General features: G+C 43.1%; 1 protein-coding gene across 1 annotated transcript; it reads left to right on the top strand.

Annotated features, from left to right (window-relative positions):
* Window positions 1-252: 252 nt before the first annotated feature.
* CCNH (cyclin H) lies at window positions 253-22,407 on the top strand. The gene is made up of 9 exons (XM_053300739.1): window positions 253-582; window positions 764-886; window positions 8,106-8,179; window positions 8,398-8,608; window positions 10,398-10,561; window positions 11,536-11,606; window positions 17,822-17,933; window positions 18,352-18,412; window positions 22,248-22,407. The coding sequence occupies exons 1-9, from the start codon at window positions 322-324 to the stop codon at window positions 22,278-22,280; spliced, it is 1,110 nt and encodes a 369-aa protein (XP_053156714.1). The 5' UTR covers window positions 253-321; the 3' UTR covers window positions 22,281-22,407.
* Window positions 22,408-24,569: the final 2,162 nt, after the last annotated feature.

Raw genomic sequence — 24,569 nt, 5'->3', positions numbered from 1 at the left:
TCACCAGCAACTGAACGTAAGCATGTGCATGACGACCATTGCCCGCCGCATGTGATAGCGTCGGACAATGTAGCAACAAGGAGTTGGGGACGGAGTGCCGAGTTTAGAGTAGCTGCAGGGTCCTCCTACCCCGCATATGGCGACTTTCACTCGGTAGCCGCAAGTGTATAGTTGGAGTGCAACTCTAGTTTCTTTCCACCTATCTCTTTGGACGCAATAACTTTCTGACGTCTGTGAGAAAGGAAGACAATACGGCTGGCCCCCAGTGCATTCTGGGGAAGTCCAGCATTGGCTTCCCTCCGCGCGAGGCAGCCTGGGATAATGAGGCTTGATTGTCATTACGCTGAGACACGACAGGAGAAGAAGCTGCCGCCTCCTCCGCCGCCTCCTTCCGGGTTGGATGCTCTCGAGGCGCCTCGTGGGGCGGGACGATTCGTCCGTCGTTTGGCCGCAGCCGCCGGAGCAATGTACCACAGTAGCACGCAAAGGCGGCACTGGACCTTCCGCACCGAGGAGGACCTGTGGCGCCGCCGGGCAGACGCCAACCGCAAGTTTCGGTGCAAAGCAGTAGCCAATGGGAAGGTACGGGGGGCTCCCGCGGGTTGCCCAAAACCAACGGCAGGAGAACGGGGCAGCAGTGGCAAGGCTGCCGTCCTTGGCCCTTTGGAGAATCTTGCTTTTTGTATGCATTACAGCTTTTCGACACAGCCCGTTCTTATTGGTTTTGGTGGGAATTAAGAGACGCCTCTTGTTTTTCCAAAAGGTTCTGCAGACGGATTCGTTTCTTCTCGAGCCACAAGAAGAGCGGACCATTTGCAAGTACTACGAGAAAAGATTGTTGGACTTCTGTTCTGTATTCAAGCCAGCCATGCCCAGATCTGTGGTGGTGAGTGGCTTATGATGAGTTCTCTTGCATTTGGGTTAGAGAAATCAGTGTGTATAAATATTATTCAGTTATTGGAGCAAAACATTTATGCTTATCAACATGAGTGGCTACACTTACTCCACCTTCTAGAGAACCCTACTTGTTAAGAAATTGAATGTTTGTCACCATCACATCATTTGTTGTTTTACTTAGTTGATTTATTTGATATACCACCATTCCAAAAATAGCTCAGGGTGGTTTACATCAAAATAAGTTTGATGTAACATGTTATTATCGTACATATTATCGGGGGGAATGGTTCCTTTGACAATTTTCATCCCTTGCTTTGTGTAAAGCTCATATCTCTTCGAATAATTTATGCTATGGCCTGTCAGGATTAGTTTGTGAATGAATAAAGAAAACTGAATTTGTATATGCAAAGTGTCGGAGCAACTTACTGCTTATCCCTACATATGCACAATTAAGATGAGCAGGGACGATTTCGACAGATTGCAAAGCTCTCACTCAGGCAGAATACCTCTTCCGCCTTCCACCCTACCACGGGAAGCTTTGTTTACATTTCAAAAATTGCCTTCACCCAGGCTGAGAAGGGTCTTCTCTCAGACCCATTTTAATGCCTCTCTTCAGCTGTGTTGGAGGGCAGATTTCAAGGGATCCCCTTGGAGGAACGTTTGTGCCCATATGGAGCTGCTGAGGTGGAAACATTAATAACACATACTTTGTTTAACTGTCCTTTCTATGATATTGCCTGTTCCATTCAGATCACCCCCTATCAAAAGAAACATTTGGATTGGTCTGAGGAACATTTTATTGTTTATTTTTTTAGGAGATAGGCATGAAGAAGTTACTCAGGATTGCTTGCTTTTGTTCAGAGGCGTGTAAAATAAGGTGTCTGCAAACTGGTTTTTAAATTTTTAATTATGTTACTGTATTGTACTATATTGCTCTTTGCTGTAGTGTTTATTTGGTCATTGACCGTAAATAAATGAGCTCAGTACATTTCAAAATCAACATAAAAACATGAGAGATCCTGAGGCTGATTTATGGGTACATAGCTGAAAAAACGTCTTACATAAACCCACATATGAGAATACTGAAGTTCATCAAATTCTGAGTGTCTTATGACATGAAAATGAAGCATCTCCCAAAAAACCTTCCAACTCTGTTCATATTGAATATTTTAAAATTATTGGCTGACATATTGTGCAACATTACACACATGGTGGAATGAAATATTTGCACAATTATACAAGAGCAAAAATTGTGCAGTTGTGCAACAGTGAAGCCATTATATATTGTGATATATCTGTATCTATATATATCTTAACCCACACAGCATCTGCATGCTTGTACTTGATTGCTCCCCTCACCCCCTGCCACAGCCCCCCTCACCTCAGAGATCTCTCCATCCTCACCTGAGCCGCACTCCTGCTCCTCCTCCATCCGGTTGCTTCCATCCCCCTTACCCCTCCATCCCTTTACTCCATCCCCTTCACCCCTCTTGGTTGCGGCTGCAGTGTTGCTGGTGCCTATTCGCCAAGCTGCAGCCCCCTATCCCCAGAGACCTCTTCACCTGAGCCCCACTCCTGCTCCTCCCCACAGGAGCAGCAGCAGCAGTGGTTGACCGGGCCTTCCCTCGCTGCTGCCGCCACCATGGCCACTCGTTCCCCTCAGGCCACTGACAGGCTCGGACCCGTTCCTCACCTTTCCTTCTTTCTCTCTTCCCCTCCCTTCTTTCTCTCTCCTCCTCTCACTCTTCCCCTCTGGCTTTCTTCACCTCCCTTTTTCCTTTCTTTCTCTCTCTCTCCCCCTTCCTGAATTAATAGATGTTGTGTGAATTAGATGAGGAAACATGATGAACAACGGCAGCCTCCTTCTCCTGAAGAGGCTCTTTACTCCCTCTCGACCCCTCTCTTCGCAGACTCCTGTCAACTATCCATATATATATCCTTATATAATCAAGAACATTTTCCAACCAGTAACAGTTGGATTCCAACTGTCCTTAACCATCACGGGCTCTCCTCCCTATCTGCATATGGAATCTCCACTGCCCCAATCCCCATTGTGCCACACGCTCCTCCTCCCCATCTGCATATGGAATCCCACTGCCCAATAACCACGGTGCTTCTGCTCGTGAACTCTCACGAGAGCTGACATACACGGGATTAGCCACAGGTACGCCTTAGAGAATTACATAGAGAGATGTGAAGCCATTATATATAATGGCTTCACTGTCATGCAACTCCATTTGCATGATTGTGCACTTGTGCAGCAGTGCCCTTGAGCAATTGTTATGTTTTGTAGTGTTTGCAATGTGGCACAGTATGTCAGCCAATGTCTTTATATTTGGACCAGTAAGAAAGCAAGTTTGGAGAAACCTTTCAAGAAAAATATCAGCCCTGTCTATCCAGCTATAAAATGCCACAATACCATTGGAAATTAACACATCCTAGCCAGTGATGTTCTCAACCGTGATGTTTTCAACAACAAACTACCTCAAAATAATCCCCCAATTTAACAGGCATCTTCTCTACTGGGGCTGTCTTGATGTCACTGACTGTAATGACCGCTGGGCATCTATTCTATCCAAAGATTACTCCTCCACAAAGTAGAGAAAGAAACTAACAAAAATATATATACTGTATTCCTTCTGTGGTAGACTTTCATTCGTTATTTTGCAAGTTTCACCGCATGCTTAAAGAGTATGACCAGTTCACAGTGCCTTGAAAAAGACACCAGCAAGCTGCTGCATCACTGCTTCTCATGAGTTTCCAAATCTGTTACATTTACTCTGAAGAGCTAAACTCATCTGTCATAATCCTTGATCACATCATATGAATCCAATTGTTGTACCACCTTTACTTATTTTGATGAATCAGTTGCCTTTGAAAGCAGTATGACTGGCAAGATTTATTACATTGCAGCAAGTCAGCAATTGCAACAACTACAAAAGCTTGAGCAACTTGTAAGATACTTTAACTTTAAGTGTTCCCTCTAACAGGGATTCCCAGATGTTGTTGACTAAAACTCCCAGAATCCCCAAGCAAAAGCCATTACAGCTGGGAATTCTGGAAGTCATAGTCAACAACATCTGGGAATCCCTGTTGGAGGAAACACTGGCTGCAACCTTTCAGGCTTCAAAATATTTTCAGTAGAGAAACCATCTGCACCTGGGACACAAGAAGCAACAGAGAACTTCCAGATGTATGGACAGAATACCACTATATTCCATGGCCTTAAGTTGGAGAATAGTGACTGACATGATGTGTGAGCCTAATGGTGATGATTATTCTTGTAGCGCTGCTGAGGCAGACCCAGACCCGCTGCTGTGCCGCCGCCATAGGGAACTGGTGGGTGTGCTAGCAGTGTTACTGAAGGCTTACTTCTCTGCGACAATAGGGATGAATGTGGTAGTGCTGCAAGCGCAACTGCTGGTTCTCTAACAGGAGTGCTGCTTTGAATCCCATTGTTGCCATTATTAGGCTTGTGCATCATGTCGGTCAGTACTACTATCCATGCTTGCAATTCTCCTTTAAAACTCTTCCACACTTTTGGTAGATGTCTCTGTCTCTGACATTCTTGAAACGGTCGTCTTGGCTCCCAGCATCTGGTTTAAAATCCAGTTGTATTAGCCATGAAGGAGGAAGCTGAAACATTTTAAGTAACTTTAAGCCAGTCTCTGTTTTGTCAGCCACTGTATTATGCTAAGAGCCAGAACTTCCCTGAATGTAGCACTGTATTGTTTGTTTTTCTTCCATATTGTCTATACATTCATATAGGTGTTGTTGTATTTGCCAGTTTTAGGTTTGTAAAAACAATTACCCATCGGGATTTTTAAAAAAAGAATTACTCAAAACAAGTTGGGATATTGGGTAGCATTCAGAGTAAAACTTGTGTGAGCAGAATGTTGCTTGTACAGTGTGGGAGTTTTGCTGGCCAAATGGCCGTAACAATAAAGATTTGATTTGATTTTGATTTAGTGTGGGAGAGGTGACTTATACCATTTCCCCTTTCCCTTTGCAGCTGCCTGCACTCCTGGAAATATGTTCCTGAGGGTTGGGTGACCTTCAGGAATAGATGTCCAGGGGGCACAGGCAGCTACAGAGAGAAGGGAGAAGCCAGTGGAAATGGCCCCTCCCCATCGTAAGAGCATTCCACTCATGTACCTTTTGTTCTGGATGCTGCTTGTTGTCCTCCAGTATTGCTTCTTTTTTCTCACTGTCGAATGTTTTGGGATCCTTCTGGTGGACTAATCCAGCTACATCCCTTGCTAGTGAAGAAACAGTAATATGCTCCTGGTGCCCAATTTCAGGTCCTGCCTGTCAGCTGGAAGGGCAAGTCCCTGCTCAGCTTCTGTGCTTTCACTGAGACTATATTTTAAAACAAAATTGAGACTGGGTAGAAATAGAGGCCAAAGCAGCCTATTCCTTTCTCCCACACCACTTGGTTTAAACTAGAAGGGATTTAACTGTAGATGGTGGGCATACACAACAGTCCCAGTTACATGGTTGTCTTGAGTTTAGTGGAAGTCTTAGGTGAGGAATTTCACTGTTTCCACCAGCTTAGTCAGGTGAAAGAATCTCCCCTGGTTGTTGGATGCTTGTTGGAGAGATGCCAACACTTGGGTAGACATCAGGGAGCCATAAGCTCCCCAAGGCAACAATGGCAGGAGTATCCACCTTGGGCTTTGCCAGCCAATCCACTCCCTTAAGTGGGCAAGGCCTTGGATCATGGCATCTGCTTCTCCTGTTCCCGCTGATAGAGTTGGGAGCAGGGCCCCTTTGATTTGCCTTCTCACTTGGGATGGCTTCTGCCCTCTCCACCCAGAGTTCCTGTAGTCTTATTCAGGGTAGTAATGGAGGATGTTTTCACTACCTGTGTTAGGTAGCAGAAGGAAAAGGGGAGGCATATTGGAGCAAGTATTTATGCCACAGCAGCAATTCAGTCTTCCAGTGTGAAGCAACGTGACCAATGGGACCACTACTGTGCTTCCAGCAACAGAAGCCTAGAAAGGAGGCGTTGGAGATGGTGATGATGTATTAGGAAAGCTAAAGTCTTGTCATCCAGGTAATCTCTCTCCACCAAAAAAGATCATGCCAGAATCTCAGTGCTGGGCACAAGAAAGCAGTCCACTAACTGGAAGAACACAGATGTGGACAATCTCACAACAGTCACAAATTACTTGTAGATCTGCCATAAAGAACATGTGAATATCTCCTGCATCTAATACTCTTGCTCGGGGACACTCTGCTTGTGACAGAGAAGGGCAAGAAGAACACTGTTGCAAATATACTGCTTATATGAGAATCTCTAGTGTCCTTTTTTCATCCAAAATTATATGTTAGTCAACATCATGTTGGGTGCTGTGGCCCACACCTAGTGGCCACTAACTAGTTTGATTAGCAAATGAGTTGGCAGAAGGCAGTGACCCAGCTTCCCTCCCTCCTGGGCTCATCAGTTTCCTACTTCTCTTGTAGAAACTTCTCTTGTAGAAATTTCATTTACTGCAGCATATGCTTACAGACGCACTGTGCATAGTTTGGGAGAACGCAAGAGATATAGTGTGAAAGGTAGAAGGAAATCAAAATCATTGAGCATATTCATTTCTGAACCCTGACACTTCCACCCCTTGAATCAGCAAGAACACAACATGCTCAAAACAGTGGTGTTAGCTGGTCTTTGTTCTAAGGCACCAGTGCACAAAAACATCATACATTTTTCATCCACTGCGACTACTTCAAATGTGTGCTATTTGGGCCCTCGTAAGGCCAAACTGTATCTCCTGAAAACATCTGCCTCTCGATATGCTGAGAGCAAATAAAGTTTAACAAAAATGCAGGATGTGCTTTTCAGTTGACAGTCTTCAGAACTGTGCCAGCTTACTAAAAGGGAAAGTATTATAGCTAGTACGTTCTAGAGAAATGACACACAGAAAGGCAATGTGTGGATAGCAAGTACAGGATGTGGTTACTTTTGGAAATAATGAGAGCAAAAGATACTGTAGATGAACAGTGCAGTTATACTTTCGAAATTACTAGAAAATAATGTGTATAGAAATAATCCATATGTTTACTTTGGGGTTTGCTAAATCTCAGTTGTCAGGGAGCTATGACATCTAGACTAGGATATTCAGAAATAGAATTAGTCCAAGACTAGTTGTTCTCCCCCCCCCCCCCAGTTTTTTGATATTAGAAATAAGGTCATCTTAAATTGAGTCAATTTACTTTTGAGTAAATGCAGGTGTAGCCTGTATTTAACCTTTAACTTTTAAAGGGAGTTATCTTAAATTCAGAGTCATCTTTGATTTGGGTAAATATGGTATTTGTTCCAGCCAGCCCTGTTTCTGTTCTAAGTATGTTACTTGCAAAGGAATAAAAAGGAGCCAATTCACCCTCTTCCTTCACAGAGTTGGTTAATTTTGTCAAGTATCCATTGTCTGACTCCTAAATTTTTGGGCTTGCTCCTAGTTCCAAAGAAATTTTTTCAAAACCTGGTTTACTTCTTTACAAATGAAAATGTTAAAATGCTTATAGCAGTTCTATTATATGATAGTTATATCTACATTCTGGAAGGCATTGAATTGCTATCTTGTTTTCACAAAACATTTTAAGCTGTCTAGAACTGCATTTGATAATTTTAAGAGGTCTGAGTCATTTTGGAACCTAGCTCATTAATAGTTTCCTAATGGTGCAGCGGGGAAGTAACTTGCCTAGGGAGCAAGAGGTTGCTGGTTCAAATCCCTGCTGGTATGTTTCCCAGACTGGGAAACACCTATATCGGGCAGCAACAATATAGGAAAATGGTGAAAGGCATCATCTCATACTGCGTGGGAGATGGCAATGGTAAACCCCTTCTGTATTCTGCCAAAGACAACCACATGGCTCTGTGGTCGCCAGAAGTTGACACCAGCACAACTTTAAAGTGAAAAGTAGAGAAAGGAGCACGGCAAATAGGCAAAGATAAAAGGAGATGAAGGAAGGAATTATGCGGAGTGTGTTGCTACCAAAGGCTGCAATCCTGTATATACTTCATTGGGGTTAAGTTCTGTTGAACTAGGTTGGATTTACTTCTGACTAAATACACACAACTAAGCTGCACATTTCTCAGTTTTCCATCGAGTTACACAGCACTTACTTTGCCTTTATGCACGATGTATGCTAAAGAAAATGGCTATAAGCTATTGTGTTGAATGAGCTTTCTGACTTTAGTTTGCTTTTAGGGATCTGCTTGCATGTACTTCAAACGTTTTTACCTCAATAACTCTGTGATGGAGTATCATCCTCGCATTATTATGTAAGTAATAGATTCCCTTTGTATTTTAGTTTGAATGTTTGCTGATATGGTCATAATGGGCAAGTTTAAAAGTTACAGGTTACTAAAGATTCAGGGAAGATAATACATATTAAAGGGGAAGGTTTTCTTCTCTTACCATTGAGGTTATAGGTTAGTGTGTGTGAAATGCTACAACTGCCTTCTGTACAACTGAATCCTTGCTGTTTGTTTTTTCCAAGGTTAACATGTGCATTTTTGGCATGTAAAGTAGATGAATTTAACGTGTCTAGTGCACAGTTTGTTGCTAACCTTCGGGAAAGCCCCCTAGGGCAGGAAAAAGCCCTGGAACAGATCTTGGAATATGAATTGCTGCTTATTCAGCAACTGAACTTCCACCTTATAGTGCACAACCCTTACAGACCATTTGAAGGCTTCTTGATTGATCTTAAGGTAAGTTAGATTTTTGTTGCTTAAGGAATGCATTTCGGGTTCCAAAAGGTACTGTAAAGTCATGGAACATCAATTATGTAGACAAGATGTAAAGTAGATGAATTTATCGTGTCTAGTGCACAGTTTGTTGCTAACCTTCGGAAAAGCCCCCTAAGGCAGGAAAAAGCCCTGGAACCTGAAAACCCATATTTTCGCCTAAGCTTTCTCAGCTTCCTAATTTTTTTTAGGTTTTAATTTCTGGTTTATTCTTAAATTGTTAAAATTGTTTTAAGTTTTTTGTATATGTTCTTAACTTGTTTTATGCTATTGTTAACCGCCCAGAGACTAAAGTTTGGGGCAGTGTACAAATTTGATAGATAGATAGATAGATAAATAAATAAGATGGTATAGTGGTAGTAGAGCTGCTTTGGGGCTTTTATTTTTTTGGCCAAATAGTTTATGTTGTGATGCTTAAGAACTAAAGGATAGCTCTAGTGACTGTGAGTTCATTGAATCAGTACTGTATTTAAAATCTGCCTAGTTTTGTAAGCTTTCAGATCTGCTCCTCCACTTAGAAAATGCTTCAGTATACAGTAAAAGTTACCAAATGTTGCATTTACAGAGTCGCAAAATGCCAATTAGTGCATCAGCAGACCAAAGAAGAAAAGCTATGCTTTGGGGTGGTTGTTGTGGGTTGCTTAGTTGTTTAGAATTGGTATGGGCCAGCGGTGGTGGGGAGATGGCAGGAGGTACCTTTAACTGGAAATTAGTAGGTGCTTACCTCTCCTCTTGCTGCACCTGAAAGCATGCCACTCAGCACCCATTGCGCCAGAGGATCGGCAACAGAGCCAGCGTGGTGTAGTGGTTAGAGTGCTGGACTAGGACTGGGGAGACCCGAGTTCAAATCCCCATTCAGCCATGATACTTGCTGGGTGACTCTGGGCCAGTCACTTCTCTCTCAGCCTAACCTACTTCACAGGGTTGTTGTGAAAGAGAAACCCAAGTATGTAGTACACCGCTCTGGGCTCCTTGGAGGAAGAGCGGGATATAAAATGTAGATAATAACTTCACTCACCTGGCCTCCGCACAGATGTGGAGGCCATTTGCTGACCATGCAAATGGCCTCTGGCAGCTGAATGGTGGAGCCAATCCTCCACTGCAGTGGGTGCTGGGCAGTGTGCCACTGTTCTGAACAGCTTTCAGGCACAGCGAGAGGAGAGGTAAGCACCTACTCATTTACGGTTAAAGGTACCTCCCTCCACACCCCTGGCGGCCTACACTGGTTGCCACAGATATGGGCATGACCCATGTGGAGATACTTGTTTCATGAATCCTCATTTCCAGCACTGGCAGAAGTAAGGAGAAAGGGGAGAAATTCATTTCAGTGTCTGTAGTAACTTCCCACTTCCCTTAAGCTGGCTATAATGATCTGAACTCTATATGGCAAAAATTCTGATGCAATAACAAACCATAGCTGTGAATGAAATGTTAGCACAAGATTTGGTTTACTTCTTTGATATTCTGTAATAAATGTTAAATGTAGACTATTGGAGCATTTGTTCAGATGCTTTCCATTCAGTAGTTGTTTAGCATGCCTACTTCACATCAGTTCATAAAACCTTGGTATCATGCTGATGTTGGTTGGAAATGTGGTTGATCTAATTGATCTTTAGATGCTTCGTGATTCCTCTGAAAATAAGATTATTTAGCATTTGACTTAATTTTTAAAGAAGAATACAGTATTGAATATGGGAGTTGTGAAGTCATAGCATGTGACTAAATCATTGAATTCTGCTTACTTATTTTCTAGACTCGGTATCCATTGCTTGAGAATCCTGAGACACTGAGGAAAACAGCTGATGACTTCCTCAATCGAGTAGCTTTGACAGATGCCTGCCTTCTGTATACACCTTCTCAGATAGCTCTAACAGCCATCTTAACTAGTGCATCCAGGGCAGGAATTATTATGGAAAGGTAGATTTAAAACTGTGTTTTTCTTGTGCTACCTATACAAGAAGCTAGCCTTCTTTACATGTGTATGGGGGGTACATTTACTGTACCATTAAGACTTTGCTATGATGTGAATTAAGAGTTGTTTACATTAATTTTATTTTATTTTTGGCATTTATCTACCACTCTTCAGGCAAACCTCCCAAAGAGGTGCTTATAAGCACTGCAAGGATAAGTACAACTAATAAAAATAATAAAAATTAATAATATTACCATACAAGAAGACTTTTAAGAGCTAAATCTTTGCATGGTTTGCTTAGGATTTATCTCTCCTTTCTTCCCCTCTGGAGCAAGATCATGTATTGCATGTATCTGTCCTCCAAGAATAGTTCACACAGATTCATATATTGGTGGCCACCCTGGCACTTTGTGTGTGTGTCTGTGAGACACACACAGACACTTCTTAGAGAAAACCAGTTAATAATCTACTGTAGGATTTGACTATATGAATACGTGCGCGGAGGATCATTGCAAGTACTGAATGTTTTGTTTGTTTGTTTTGTCATGCAGAATATTAGTTATTTGTAAAAGAACTGCTTTTCAGGTTTTTATGTCTATTTTACACTTTGAAAAGAAGTTAATATTCCTAGAATGTGACTTCATGTCAGGATTACATTGCTTTGCTTCTGAAAGGTTAAGTTTCTCCTAGGGGTATAGGCTTTTAAAAAGGAAGAAATTATTGTAGAGAGTTCTAATTATGCTTTAGTTTAACTCTAAAACATGTTGACAATTGGGTTTTGTCTTTTTCTTCACAGTATATGTAGCTTTTAAAAATACTGTTGGAAAAAATCCTTTTTGTTACCTAACACGAAACATTAGCGAAAACATAATTCTCTTTATAGAGTATATTTTAATTTAAATGTTCTTTATAGCTGCTGCTCACATCTTTTTGCATCCAAACAGTGGTTTTGGATCTAATTTTCACAATCTTTTGACAGTTACTTGTCAGAAAGTCTAATGCTGAAAGAGAACAAAGCTTCCCTCTCCCAGTTATTGGATGGAATGAAATGTAAGTAAAGATGCTGAGAAGGAGACAGTGTGCATAGATTTATTTTAAAGTATGCTACGTATTACAGAAGAAAAGAGGCTTTGCAAATGACTTGTTAGCCATTTGAAAGATTGTAGTAGGTTCCCCCCATAGTTGCAGTACTTGATGTTTCTAAATGATCACTGAGGGCGTGCCCTCTCTCCTGCCATTACTCCCCTGCAACTGGTACTCAGAGGCATCCTGCCTTTGAGGCTGCAGGTGGCCCACAGCCCTCCAACTAGTAGCCATTGATAGACCTCTCCTCCATGAAGTCGTCCAAATCCCTCTTAAAGCCATCCAGGTTGTTGGCTGTCACCACATTCTGTGGCAGAGAGTTCCACAAGTGGATCATGCGTTGATCACTTCCAGATCAAAAGTTACAGGTGAACAACTTGTTTTTCCTATTAGGTTATATTATGTCTCTGAGAGCAAACTAAGGCTTGTCATTGCTAGGGATGTGCAGAATTGATTTGCTTGTGAACCGGGCCAGTTCGATCACAAACCGCTTTGCACCCATTCGAGCTAGTTTGTTGAACCGTTCCAGCCAATTGGTTCAACCGAACCGGTTCGCTTCAGCGCAGTTCGGTCCAAATTAGGACTGAACTGTGCCAAATTGTCCATGCGCACCCCTAGTCATTGCTCTTGCTCCGAATGTTGGAGGGAAGAGGTAATTGGACCAATGGTCCCTGTTTTGATTTGTTGTTAGTCTAATAGTGCTGTGGAGTAATGTTTCTGCCCCAGTCCAGCTTTATAATACATACAGTTTCTGTTGCTAGTTGGGATAAAATGTGGCAGGAGCATGCATTCCCATCCACTTCTTGTTTTCTCAGCAAACTGGTACTTTCTACACTGTCCCCAATACTGCTTTTATTTTTGCATCAAAGACAACACAGCCTTCAGTTGATGTATATTTTGAAAGCTTGATATGCAAAATGTGCCTGCATTTCTGACAGTTTTCCTGGGACAGTGCTGCTAACTCTGCATTATCCATTTGCCTGAAGGAAATCCAAAATCATAATGTGAACAACCAGTTCAGTGTAGTTCATCTCTTGGTGCTTATACTACATTTTGACATGATTTAGAATAAATCCTCTGATGTAAGATGACAGCTAAGAGTCTTACACATGTAATCTTGGCTCCTGTAAGTGGGCGAAGAGTGTTGAATTGCAATTTAAACCAAGAGTTTGTTTATAAAGCCATTTGAAAGAAGTTTGGAGCACTTTTCCATTGTCTAATACTTGCTCTGACAAGAGGAGTTAATCTGATAGAAATTTTACTAAGAACTGTTAAAACACTTGTTCAGAAACATGTATATTGACATGTGTATGTATTCTTTTGCTTGATTTGTGGGAATTAGCTCTAAAGTTAGCTAATTTTAGCTGGATGAGGGATAACAAACTGAGAGTGAATATAGATAAGACAGAGGTACTTATTGTGTTGGTTCGGAATTCAAGAGACAATTTTGATCTCCCAGTTCTGGATTGTCACACTTCCCCAGAAGGAACAGATATACCCCAGATAGGAACAGATCATCTCGGAGAGACCATGTTACTCCTTTACTGATGGAGTTACACTGGCTGCCAATAGGTTTCTGGACAAAATACAAAGTGCTAGTTGTAACTTACAAAGCCCTAAACTGCTTAGGCTCTGGGTATTTAAGAGAGCGTCTTCTTCATTACAAGCCCCACCGCCCATTGAGGTCATCTGTGGAAGTCCGTCTCCAGTTACCGCAAACTCGTTTGGTGGCTACACAGAGACGGGCCTTCTCGGTCGCTGCCCTGAGATTGTGGAATGCACTCCCTGCTGAGATACGATCCTCCCCATCTCTGGCAATTTTCAAAAAACACCTGAAAACTCATCTTTTTGCCCAAGCTTTCTCAGCTTCCTAATATTTTTGGGTTTTAATCTCTGGTTTATTTTTAAATTGTTAAATTGTTTTTAAGCTTTTGTATATGTTTTTAACTGGTTTTATGTTATTCTAAACCACCCAGAGATGAAAGTTTGGGGCGGTGTACAAATTTGATAAATAAAATAAAAATAAAATATGCAATCTGAGAGTGCTTCTGGACCCAAAGCTCTCCCTGGTGTCTCAGGTTGAAGCAGTGTCCAGAGGTGCTTTCTATCAACTTCAGCTTAAACAGCCAGAAGCATCCATTTCTTGAGATAAACAGCCTCAGAACAGTAGTACATATGCTGGTAACCTCCAGGCTTGACTACTGCAATGCACTTTGTGTGGGGCTGCCTTTGTACGTAGTCTTGGACATGCAGTTGAATGCGGCAGCCAGGTTGGTCTTGGATCATCTCGAAGAATCCATATTACTTCTATATTAAAAGAACTACATTGTATTCCTGGCAAAATACAAGATGCTGGTTATAACCTATAAAGCCATAAACAGCTTAGACCCTGGGTATTTAAAAGAACATCTTCTTCACTATGAGCCCCATCACCCATTGAGATAATCTGGAGAGGTTTGTCTGAAGCTGCTACCAGCTAGTCCGGTGGCCACACAGAGGCTGGCTTTCTCTGTTGCCTCTCTGAGTCTCTGAAATGTGCTTTCTGCTGAAATAAGAGCCTCCCCATCTCTGACAACTCTTAAAATCTCTAAAGACACATGTATTCACTCAAGCGTTTTAACTAGACCTGCAGTTTTTGTTTTGTTCTAAGGTTTCAATTTGTTTCATATTTTGCTGTAAACCGCTTAGAGATAGAAGTTTGGGGGCAGTGTACAAATATAATTAAATAAATAAAACGAGTCTTGTAAGTGTGTGTAACTAAGGATCACAGTCTGAATACAGGCAAATGCCAGTGTTAGAGCATCTCTAGAAGAGCAGTGAACTCAGAAACAAGGTTTTTGAAACAAAGAAAGTGTATTGATACACAGAAGCACAGTGTAAAATGAAGTATTTGGCAACCTTGGAAGTGCCAAGGCTACCATCAACAGGAAGGGGAGCAATGGCTATGTGGGCACAAAGGGGAAGGAGGAGAGAGAGTGATGTGAAGTAACAGAATTCTATCTCTGATTCTGTGCTCATTTCCTTAATCTGTTGTCTCATGTGTAATGCCAAAGGAGTGCTTCCCAGCTGTGGGGAGAAGGAAAAGCTGGGGTCCATTGTTAGGTCTTCCTGGTGGAGGGCAAGGGTAAGAGGGTGAGTAGTGCGGTGCACGTGCAGTACCTAAAACCATGGCTCTATGCAAGCCCACTATAGCTAAAAACCATGGCTCTATGCAAGTCCACTATAGCTAAAAACCATGGCTCTATGCAAGCCCACTGCAATACAAGGGAGCACTGAGATTCCCAGGCAGTCGGGCACAAGAAGTGAGCTTGTGGCAAGCCTGCTTTGGGAGGGTCTTGGCCTCGGAAGTTGCTGTCTGGGAGTTACGGACAGTCTTCTTCTGGGTTTTCTGCTCTGTCTTTGAACTCAGGCAGTGCAGACACAAGAATAATCTGGTAGAAACCTCACACAGAAAGTTTCCCCAAGGATTCCAGTTGCTGAGAATGGTCAGGGCAGTATAATAAGTGTCGCACGCAAGGCACATTGAAAGCTAGTGACTTAACTGGTGATTCTGCATCCTGCAATCAGTATTCCAACTTGAGGCTCAAGGACCCAAGTGAATTAAGCTCAAAGAAAGGAGAGGGGGATCAGTGCAAGTTCAGGCACTCTGGTGGAAGGATCCTCTGTAGCAGTGATTTGGCAATTTGTGCCGCCAAATCCCCACAACAGCAGCAGGCCTTGCTACCTCCCAGCTTGATTGGGCAGGAACTGTGCCCTACGAGTGATCTGACCACTGACTTCATAGGGTTTTTTCTCGATTTCAGTCCCCCAAAGGTGGGGAACACTCTTTGTTTCAAACCCCTGGTAAGGTGACTATTCCAATCGGGATCAAATACTCTCTTGTACTGTACTGTATCTATGTACTCAGTGCGAATTCCTGATTTTGGTTGCTTTCAGAGGTGTCTGAATAGGTTAAAGCCCACCTTGACTTTTGCATGTTCTGCATACATTAACATTCTTTCACCCCCTCCCCCCCCCCAAAAAAGAAAGAAACTCATGCTTCCTCTAGGAGACGGTGGACTCAGCAGAGGAGCACCTGTTGCAGGTGGATTTTCAACTGGTCTAGCCCTCTGCTTGGCAGAACTATCTTTCTTACTTTATTGTTATTACAGCCAACAGCCTCTCATTGGCAGAACTATCTGATTCAGTGCAAGACCCAGTCTCTTGCCCTGTGGCATCAGATATCTATCTGGGCTGAGATTATTGACTGGTTCTTAGCATGGACAGTGGGTGGAGAAACAGACTAACAGTATCTGCACTATATTATGGCTTCTTGAGGTCTATGCTACGAGGGGGTATCCAAAAGTTTTAATTATCACCATGAAATAAAAAACATACAACAGTCACTTGCAGTGGTCAAAGTTAGTTCTTCTCCACGTAGTCTCCCTGCAGAGTCACACATTTTTGCCAGCGTTTCTTCACCTGTTTCAAGCCCTCTTTGTAGAAGTCCTCCGCTTTGCTCGAAAACCACTGTTCCACTTCGAAAATGACATCCTCTCTGTCGTCAAATCGCCGACCACGAAGTGGTTTCTTCATCTCGAGAAAGAGGAAAAAGTTGCTTGGCGCAAGCAAGATCAGGCGAATAAGGTGGATGCTGCAAAAGTTCATAGCCTAACCAGTGGGCGTCGACAACGGATGCTTGGGCCGTATGGACAGGTGCATTGTCGGCCAGGAGACGGACGCCTTTGCTGATCATGCCACGACGTTTTTGTTTCAATGCATCACGCAGTTTCTCCAGAAGGTTGCAGTAGTAATCGCTGTTGAGGGTCTCGCCCTTCGGAAGGTAATCGGTTAAGATTACCCCGCGGCTATCCCAAAAAACGGACAGCATCACCTTCCTGGCAGATTTCTGGACCTTCGCCTTCTTGGGAGGGGGGGAGGATGGATGTTTCCACTCCTTGCTCATTTCTTTGGTCTCCGGATCGTAGAGGTATACCCAGCACTTGTCCATAGTGATGAGACGAGCAAAAAAATTGTCTCCATTCTGCTCCAACAGAGTCAAATTCTGCTGGGAAAAGTCATGGCGAGTTTGCTTTTGAAGAGGTGTCAACAAGCGAGGTACCCAGCGTGCAGACACCTTATTCATGTGCAGTTCCTCATGAATAATCCTCCACGCAGTTCCGTAACTTAGTCCAGTCTCCGCCATCACGCTTTCCATGGTCGATCTTCTGTCGTCGAGGATAACGGCCTCCACTTTCTTCACCATGGCAAGATCATCCTTGATTGAGGGTCTACCCGCTCGTGGCTCGTCTGTCAGGGACATGTGACCACTTTGAAAGTTCCTCTTCCACCTCACAACCGTGTCATATGATGGGCTTTCATCCCCATAGACAGCTTTCATTTTGTCGTGGATTTGGCGTGCGTTGTTGCCCTTCAAATGGAGGAACTTTGACACTTCGAGCTTCAATTTTGTTCATCATGCAGGTTGATGTCTTCTACAGCCTGTGGAAAGAAAACTACTTTGGCCAAAGATTTGATATTTGCACAAGTATGCATGGCAATGACACTGATTATGCACAAAAAGTTTCATGTAAATATCTCTATAACTTCTTTATTATAATTAAAACTTTTAGATACCCCTCTCGTATATAGACTTCTGATAAATGAAAAACAATGGGGTCAGTCCTTCAAATGTGTTGTCTTTCCTGTGCTTGCAGGTTGCTTAAGTCATTTACTGTTGTCTGTGGTGAGTCAGCTGTGGATCTTCCCACCACTACACTGATAATGAGTGCATAATGTATAGAACATTCTGCTGGTCAGGTACAGAGTTATTTCGGAAGCATTCTAGCCACTTTTGTACAAATTCTCTGTGGTAAGAGTTTCAGCTGGTCAAATACAATGTGATCTGGTTAAAATTCTCCTCCACTCTTCTTGGAACCTTCCATTTCAGAAAAAAAAGTAGGTATAGCAGTTGAAGTCGTTTACCATTCTTCAGATTAGAACAGATTGGGCTGGATATACAACCTAGTTCCTTCTCTCCCTTAAGCTGCCTCAATTTGCCAGGTCTATAGAATCAAAACTAGAGATGAAATGCCCAATAGGAAATGCCATATCGATAAAGAACTTGAATCGGAGGTTGGGAGTGGAACCAAAGTACCCGTATTACTGCAGTATTTTGATATGGTTTTGTTGCTCCAATCTAGGCATGAAAAATCTGGTAAAGAAATATGAGCCACCACATTTAGAAGAGGTTGCTGTTCTAAAACAGAAGTTGGAGAAATGTCACAGTCCAGAAGTTGCACTTAATACAAATATGTAAGTAGAACTTTAAAATGGCATGGAAATGTCCTAAAACTTTTGCTTTCCTCACATGATTTCTGGAAGTTTGATTTCCAGATGGTCTCTTGGAAATGCCTTGCAAAAATTACTGTTTAGTCCCTTATTTTTAGAAGAGGTTTGAAAGCAAGGTCCATTTCCAGCATTGTCAATGATTACTCTGAAACGTAATGATGTCTGCCACCGAAATACCATCTGTAGAAACCACTGAATAGCTGTGGGGCTGGGGTTACCCATTAAGAGTGTGTTCAGTCCAAATGCCAGTGAAAACCTTGTTGACTTCTTAGATTCCATACCAATTTATCCAATATAAATTGATCTAAGGGAATTGTAGAATAAGCATTTGAGAACTGGAGATTAACATGCTCTCTATTTTGTATTATGGGGTCAATGGCAGAAAGAAGAGGAAAGGCTATGAAGATGATGAATATATTACAAAAAAATCTAAAATTGATGAGGTTAGTAGATTGCTATAAACTTTGTGGCTTCTATCTTATGGAATAGATCTTGAGTTTTTTAGCTGAATAATTTATTAATACTGTCAAAACCACTTACATGGGGAGTGGGAAGAATGAGATGGTTCCCTGTTCCCAAAGGGCTCTCAGTCTAATCTTTAAAAATACCACCATCCACACAAGGTGGTATTTTTAAGGCAACAGCCACTCTTGTACTCTCACTCCAAAAGGATCTCTCCAAACTGGGTGAGTGGTGACAAAATGGCAAATGCAGTTCAATGTTGGTAAGTGCAAATGCAGTTCAATGTTGGTAAGTGTATAGTGATGCATACTGGGGCAAAAAAACCTCCACATATACGCTGATGGGATCTGAGCTGTCCGTGACGTACCGAGAGAGGGATCTTGGGGTCGTGGTGGACAGCTCATTAAAAGTGTCAACTCAATGTGTGGTAGCTGTGAAAAAGGCCAATTCCATGCTATTCCATTAGGAAGGGTATTCGAAATAAAACTGCTAATATTATGCCTTCATACAAAACTATGGTGCAGCCACGCTTTTGGAGTACTACATACAATTCTGGTCACCATACCTAAGAAAGGACATTGTAGAACTAGGAAAGGTGTAGAAGTGGGCAACCAAGATGATCAGGGATCTAGAGCACCTTCTTTACAAGGCAGGGCTACAACACCTGGGGCTTTTTGGCTTAGAAAAAAAAGACCTTGATAGAGGTTTATAAAATCATGCATGGTGTGGAGAAAGTGGATAGAGAGAAATTTTTCTTCCTTGCCAACACTAGAACCAGGGGTCATCCCATGAAACTGATTGCCAAGAAATTTAGGACCAACAAAGGGAAGTGCTTTTTTAAAAGAATGCATAATCCACTTGTGGAATTCTCTGCCACAAGATGTGATGACAGCCAACAACCTGGATGGCTTTAAGAGGGTTTTGGATAACTTCATGGAGGAGAGGTCTATCAACAGCTACTAGTTGGAGGGCTATAGGCCACCTCCAGCCTCAGAGGCAGGATGCCTCTGAATGCATTGCATGGGAGTAACAACAGGAGAGAAGGCATGCCCTCGGCTCCTCCCTGTGGGCTTCCCAGTGGCATCTAGTAGGCCACTGTGTGAAACTGGATGCTGGATTAGATGGGCCTTGGGTCTGATCCAGCAAGGCTGTTCTTATTATTCTGAAACTGAATAGGGACAGTTGCTCTCTTCCTGTTAAGTATAAGAAAACCACCAATTGAGGAGGTGTCTCTCTGACCAGTTAGCAGGGATTTTGGATAAGTGTGCCTTTTTAAAAACAAGAGTTCTAAAGAAAATTGTTGATGCCTTCTGTAGCACATTAATGCATAATCTTAGAGGAAATGTTTTTTCTTAAGATGGTGTTTGCCATTGGTAGTTTTTATGAGGTTTAAACAATTTTTAAATAAAAATCTGCTCAGTTAATTGCGATACCCTTAAAAAAAATCGACATATTTGAACCAATTGACTTAACTAAAAATTTATGCCCTATGTGTGTGGGCTTTGTGCCTAATGTCCAAATCCTATGACCAGTTGTGTAAAGACTGTAGCACTAACACTGGAGTTCACAAGCAGCCTGTGGTGCTGTTACACTCATACTTTCCCGACCCCTACATGACATTGTAATGTACTGTTTAAGTCTAAGGTGCTGGGTCACCCTCCAGCATGCTTGCATGGCAACTTGTGAGACCTGGCTCATAGAAACCTTGAAGGTTGATGCAAATGTGGCACTAACTGCTGACTTCTGCTTAGGCAGAGGATCAAGGTATAGGTTTATCTATAGAAAGCACTTGCACCAGAAGGTAGTACCTGCTTGTAGAATTGGGCTCCCCCCCTGCTTTTTTTGTAAACTGCTTTGAGAACTTCTTTTAAAAGGAATATAAAAATATTTATTCATATTTTGGTTCTGCCTTAAGTGCAGAACTGCAATGAAAGAGAGGAGAGCTGGTCTTGTGGTAGGAAGCATGTCCCCTTTGCTAAGAAGGGTCCACCTGGTTCACATTTGAATGGGATACTACATGTGAGCACTGTAAGATATTCTCTTTAGGGGATGGGGTTGCTCTGGGAAGCGCACCTGCCTGCTTGCATGCAGAAGGTTCCAAGTTCCCTCCCCGGCATCTCTAAGATAGGTCTGAGAGAGAGAACTGCCCGTAATCTTGGAGAAGCCACTGCCAGTCTGTGTAGACAATACTTAACAATGGTCTGACTCAGTACAGTATATGGAAGTTTCCTGTTTCTATGAAATATGAGCTCTAATACTAAAGTACAAAAATGAGGACAAATATAGAAGCTGAAATTGTTTTCATGAATTGTATGAATAGTGTGAAAAACATGGTTTGTGTACATAATTCACAATTATGAATGCCACATGCCATTCATGTTTGAAGCCTGTGAAGCATGTTGAAGGGCTGCAAAACATGGGCTAATCGAAATAGTATCGTGCTGTTAATATGTTTGAGAGATTTGTGGGTTGAGACTGCCATATACTGAGCCGGGTCTCACGATTAGTGAGACCCAGTTTGCGAAGTTGAGTGGGGAGAGCGGGCTAAGCCCGCTCTCTCCGCACACAAGCAAGCGGGAGCCCTGGGCGGCTGGATCGGCCACCCACACAATTGCTGGTTCTATGACTGAGCCGGTGGGGGCTGGGGAGTTCGGGGGACGCGCAGCCCTGGAAGCGAGTGCGCAGGGCATACTGGGGAGACCCCCAGAGCCAGGTGGCAGCTTTTTGCCTCCCCTCAGGGTATCCTTATGAGTAGGCGCGGGGCTGCGCCACAGCTACTCACAATCTTGAAAACTAGGTTTGCAGAGCGCTCACTCCGCAAACCCGGTTTTAGGGGAGGGGTACTTGAGCGGGTTACCTGCTCTAGAACCACCGGGCCCGCAGCTGAGCCCGGTCGTTCTCATGATGAAAGAAAATCGGGTTAGCGGAGACTAGCCCGATTTTCTGTAATCGTGAAAATAGCCTCACTGAATCATTGATCCATCTAGCCCAGTAACATTGTAGAGCCACTTCCAGTTGAAATACATGACTCGGGTGTTCTTTCTCAACAGTGTTACCCGAGGTCTCTTAACTGGAGATGCCTGGAATGGAACTTGAAATAGTCAGCAGACCATTTTTCACAGTTCCCACTATTTGTGGGTGTGTCATAGGGACACGATTTCCTTTTTCGTGGGAATGAATTAGGGCTATTCACAGTTCCTGTGATACCTGGAAATGATTTTCAGGTACTAAGCCTGTTTGGAGGCAGCTTTCTACATCACTCCAAAGCACTGTGATTGGAAAGGAACAGAGAGACTGAGCAAAGTTATTGGCCAGCTTGAGACACTAATTTCAAAGGACTCTTCCCCCCTGCCCCACTCCCCAGCACTTTTTACATGTGGAAGATCTCATTCCCTCCCTTTTGTTGAGTTACATTGTCTGTTGAAAAACATGAAAAATCTTCAGAATATCTAAATCAATATGGACTGACTTGATTCAGCTTTGAGACCCTGTTCAGGCTGAATTGAATTACAATTGCATAACCCTAATCAAACAGAAATGTGGCTAGAACTATTTTGAAAACAAGGCATCATCCAGTTGGCTGGAGGATTGTTTAAATCCAGAGCAAAGATTGTCAAAACTTGTGATTTATTTATTTATTCTGGTGAGTTGTTCATCCCTATGTGATAAACCTAACTTCTCTAGTACCTTATACCTAGGGAAAAAACCCAAAGAATCATGTGACCTTCCTCCCCCAATGCTGATAAGAGTAATTGTGCATGTGGGTCTATTTCTTTCATTATAAGTGAACTTTACTCTTTTTCTCCCTCCATTTAGGATGAATGGACAGATGATGATTTCATAGACTGATTGAAATTCTCCATACAAACATAATCCTGAATACCTGAGAGGAATTTAGAGCCTGAGAATACATTGGACAGTTCTTTACAGTGATATAATATGCATTGCTAATGTAATAAAAATTTTTACAAAGTGACTAGAATAATTGAAATTACTACTACTAGCAGACTCCGCACAGAGCAACTGTGCAGTAGTGTACTGAGCCTGTGGCATTTCCCCCCTCCCTCCCCCCACAACTCTGCCGTCTGCTTGCTCTCCCTCCACCCACAACCTTCAGCCCACTTTGCCTCGCTCCTCACCCACCGGACATGCTTTTCCTTGCCAGCCCACCGCTACTTTCCCTCTGTTCCACTGGCTGCCTCCGCCATTTTCTCCTTCCTCCTCCACCTCCGGCTGCCTGCTCTGGTCTCTGTTCTGCCCCAACGGCTCCATCCAGACCTCTCCGTTAGTCCCAACCTTCACAGTTTTCCACCTCCCCAATCGCTCTGGCTGCCTTTGCTGTGGCACGGCGACGGTTGCCAGTGGCTGGATGCCTCACACGCATTGCCTTGCCATGCATCCCCATGCATTCCAGCTTAACTGAGTAGCTTTGTGAATTAAGTATATAGATAGTAGATAGATGGTATTGTTAGAGTGGACACTATTCTGTTAAGTGCCATAACTAGGGATAATAGAGAAGTTTGGCAAACTTGTGCCCAGAAAACAATTTTTAGTGTTGGGCAACCCATGAAAGAACGGGGATCCGTTTGAGTGCAGAGAAATTTTCTGAGCCAGCTTTCCCGTCTTACATGTGTTGATAGTGGGGGATGGCAACAAGAACAGTATGCAAGGGGAAGGAGGGAGATTCATGTTCCCCCTTCTATGGTATAAGCCAGAAGTAAAGCCTGGAGTTGTCTGCCCTGTTGCATTGACAAGTAGTAGCAGAATTATGCAACATACACAACTCTGCCAGCATGTTGCATTTAGGATAGAATATCCTACATCAGTGTTCTTCATCACAAGGCCTGGGAGCTCTCATAGGCCTGAGTAAACCTTCAGTTGAAATCAAGTACTCCACACAGCTCTCTGATCCCAGCACTAATGAAACCCTTTTGGAGGAACTGAGTCTTCTCAAGCCCCAGTGGCATCCTGGAAGGTGTGCATCAGGGGAAGAGAGCTGGTCTTGTGGTAGCAAGTATGACTTGTCCCCTTAAGCTAAGCAGGATCCGCCCTGGTTGTATACGAAAGGGAGACTAGAAGTGTGAGCGCTGTAAGATATTCCCCTTAGGGGATGGAGCTGCTCTGGGAAGAGCATCTAGGCTCCAAGTTCCTTCCCTGGCATCTCCAAGATAGGGCTGAGATTCTTGCCTGCAACCTTGGAGAAGCCGCTGCCAGTCTGTGTAGACAATACTGAGCGAGATGGACCTATGGTCTGACTCAGTATATGGCAGCTTCCTATGTTCCATTGAGAATTGTAGTCCTTCCCAGTAATAAACTCAGGCACTCACAATGTCAAGCAGATAAACAGGCCTGCTCTACTTCAGTCCTCCTGCAGATGTTGGCCTACAACTCCTATAATCCCTTGCTATTGGCTACTGTGGCTGAGGATTATGGGAGATGGTAGTCCAAAACCAGTTGGGGGGCTAAAGTTGAGCAGGCCTGAGATAGAACAATGTGAGGTACTAATACACATTACCTAGGAAGATCAAGTTCCCAGTTTACCATGAATAAAGAAATATGGAGAAAAGCAGTGATGGAAGTGAGACTGAAACAAGGATGGGTTGAATTTAAAATACTACCATAATGTCTTGCAGCAACACTTCATCCTGCCAGGTTGCTAATTAAATTTATTTTAATGAAATCTTGGATGGGCCAAACATTTGGTGTTTGTATGTGGTATAACCATTAATGTTTTAAAACATATCCATGTTGATCTTGCATTACTGGGTAGAAAAGCTAAGATGGAAATACATGGTTATCACTTGGGTGCAAATGTTACTTATGTTGTACAGATTAGGGGTGTGCAATTCGGGTATTCGGTGATTCGGTTCGGGACCCGAACCGAATCACCCGTTCTGTTTTGTGCCCGAATATGGGCCACCCGAATCACCCTTGATTCGGTTCAGATTTAATCCGAATCTGAATAGATTCGGGGGGGAAAGGGGCCCAGGGGCCAAATTTTGGGGTGGTAGTTCCCAATGGGTGGAGTCTACCACCCCAATTTCAGCGGAATTGGGCCAAGGGCTGATTTTTGAAGTTTTAGTGACTTTGGGGCAGTTTGGGGGCAGAAAGTGGATCTGCCCCAAAGGAGTGGGGTGG

Source organism: Hemicordylus capensis, chromosome 2 (genome assembly GCF_027244095.1).
Source record: "Hemicordylus capensis ecotype Gifberg chromosome 2, rHemCap1.1.pri, whole genome shotgun sequence".
In the NCBI taxonomy this organism is placed as follows: domain Eukaryota; kingdom Metazoa; phylum Chordata; class Lepidosauria; order Squamata; family Cordylidae; genus Hemicordylus; species Hemicordylus capensis.
This window is presented reverse-complemented; position numbering and strand designations above follow the sequence as displayed.

What these genes read in the sequence shown, in the direction of transcription:
- CCNH (XM_053300739.1), top strand. Translation starts at nt 322, where the DNA reads ATGAGGCTTGATTGTCATTACGCTGAGACACGACAGGAGAAGAAGCTG. An exon ending in AAGCAGTAGCCAATGGGAAG is followed by an intron (nt 583 to 763) that starts GTACGGGGGGCT and finishes TTTTTCCAAAAG; the next exon opens with GTTCTGCAGACGGATTCGTT. An exon ending in GCAGGAATTATTATGGAAAG is followed by an intron (nt 10,562 to 11,535) that starts GTAGATTTAAAA and finishes ATCTTTTGACAG; the next exon opens with TTACTTGTCAGAAAGTCTAA.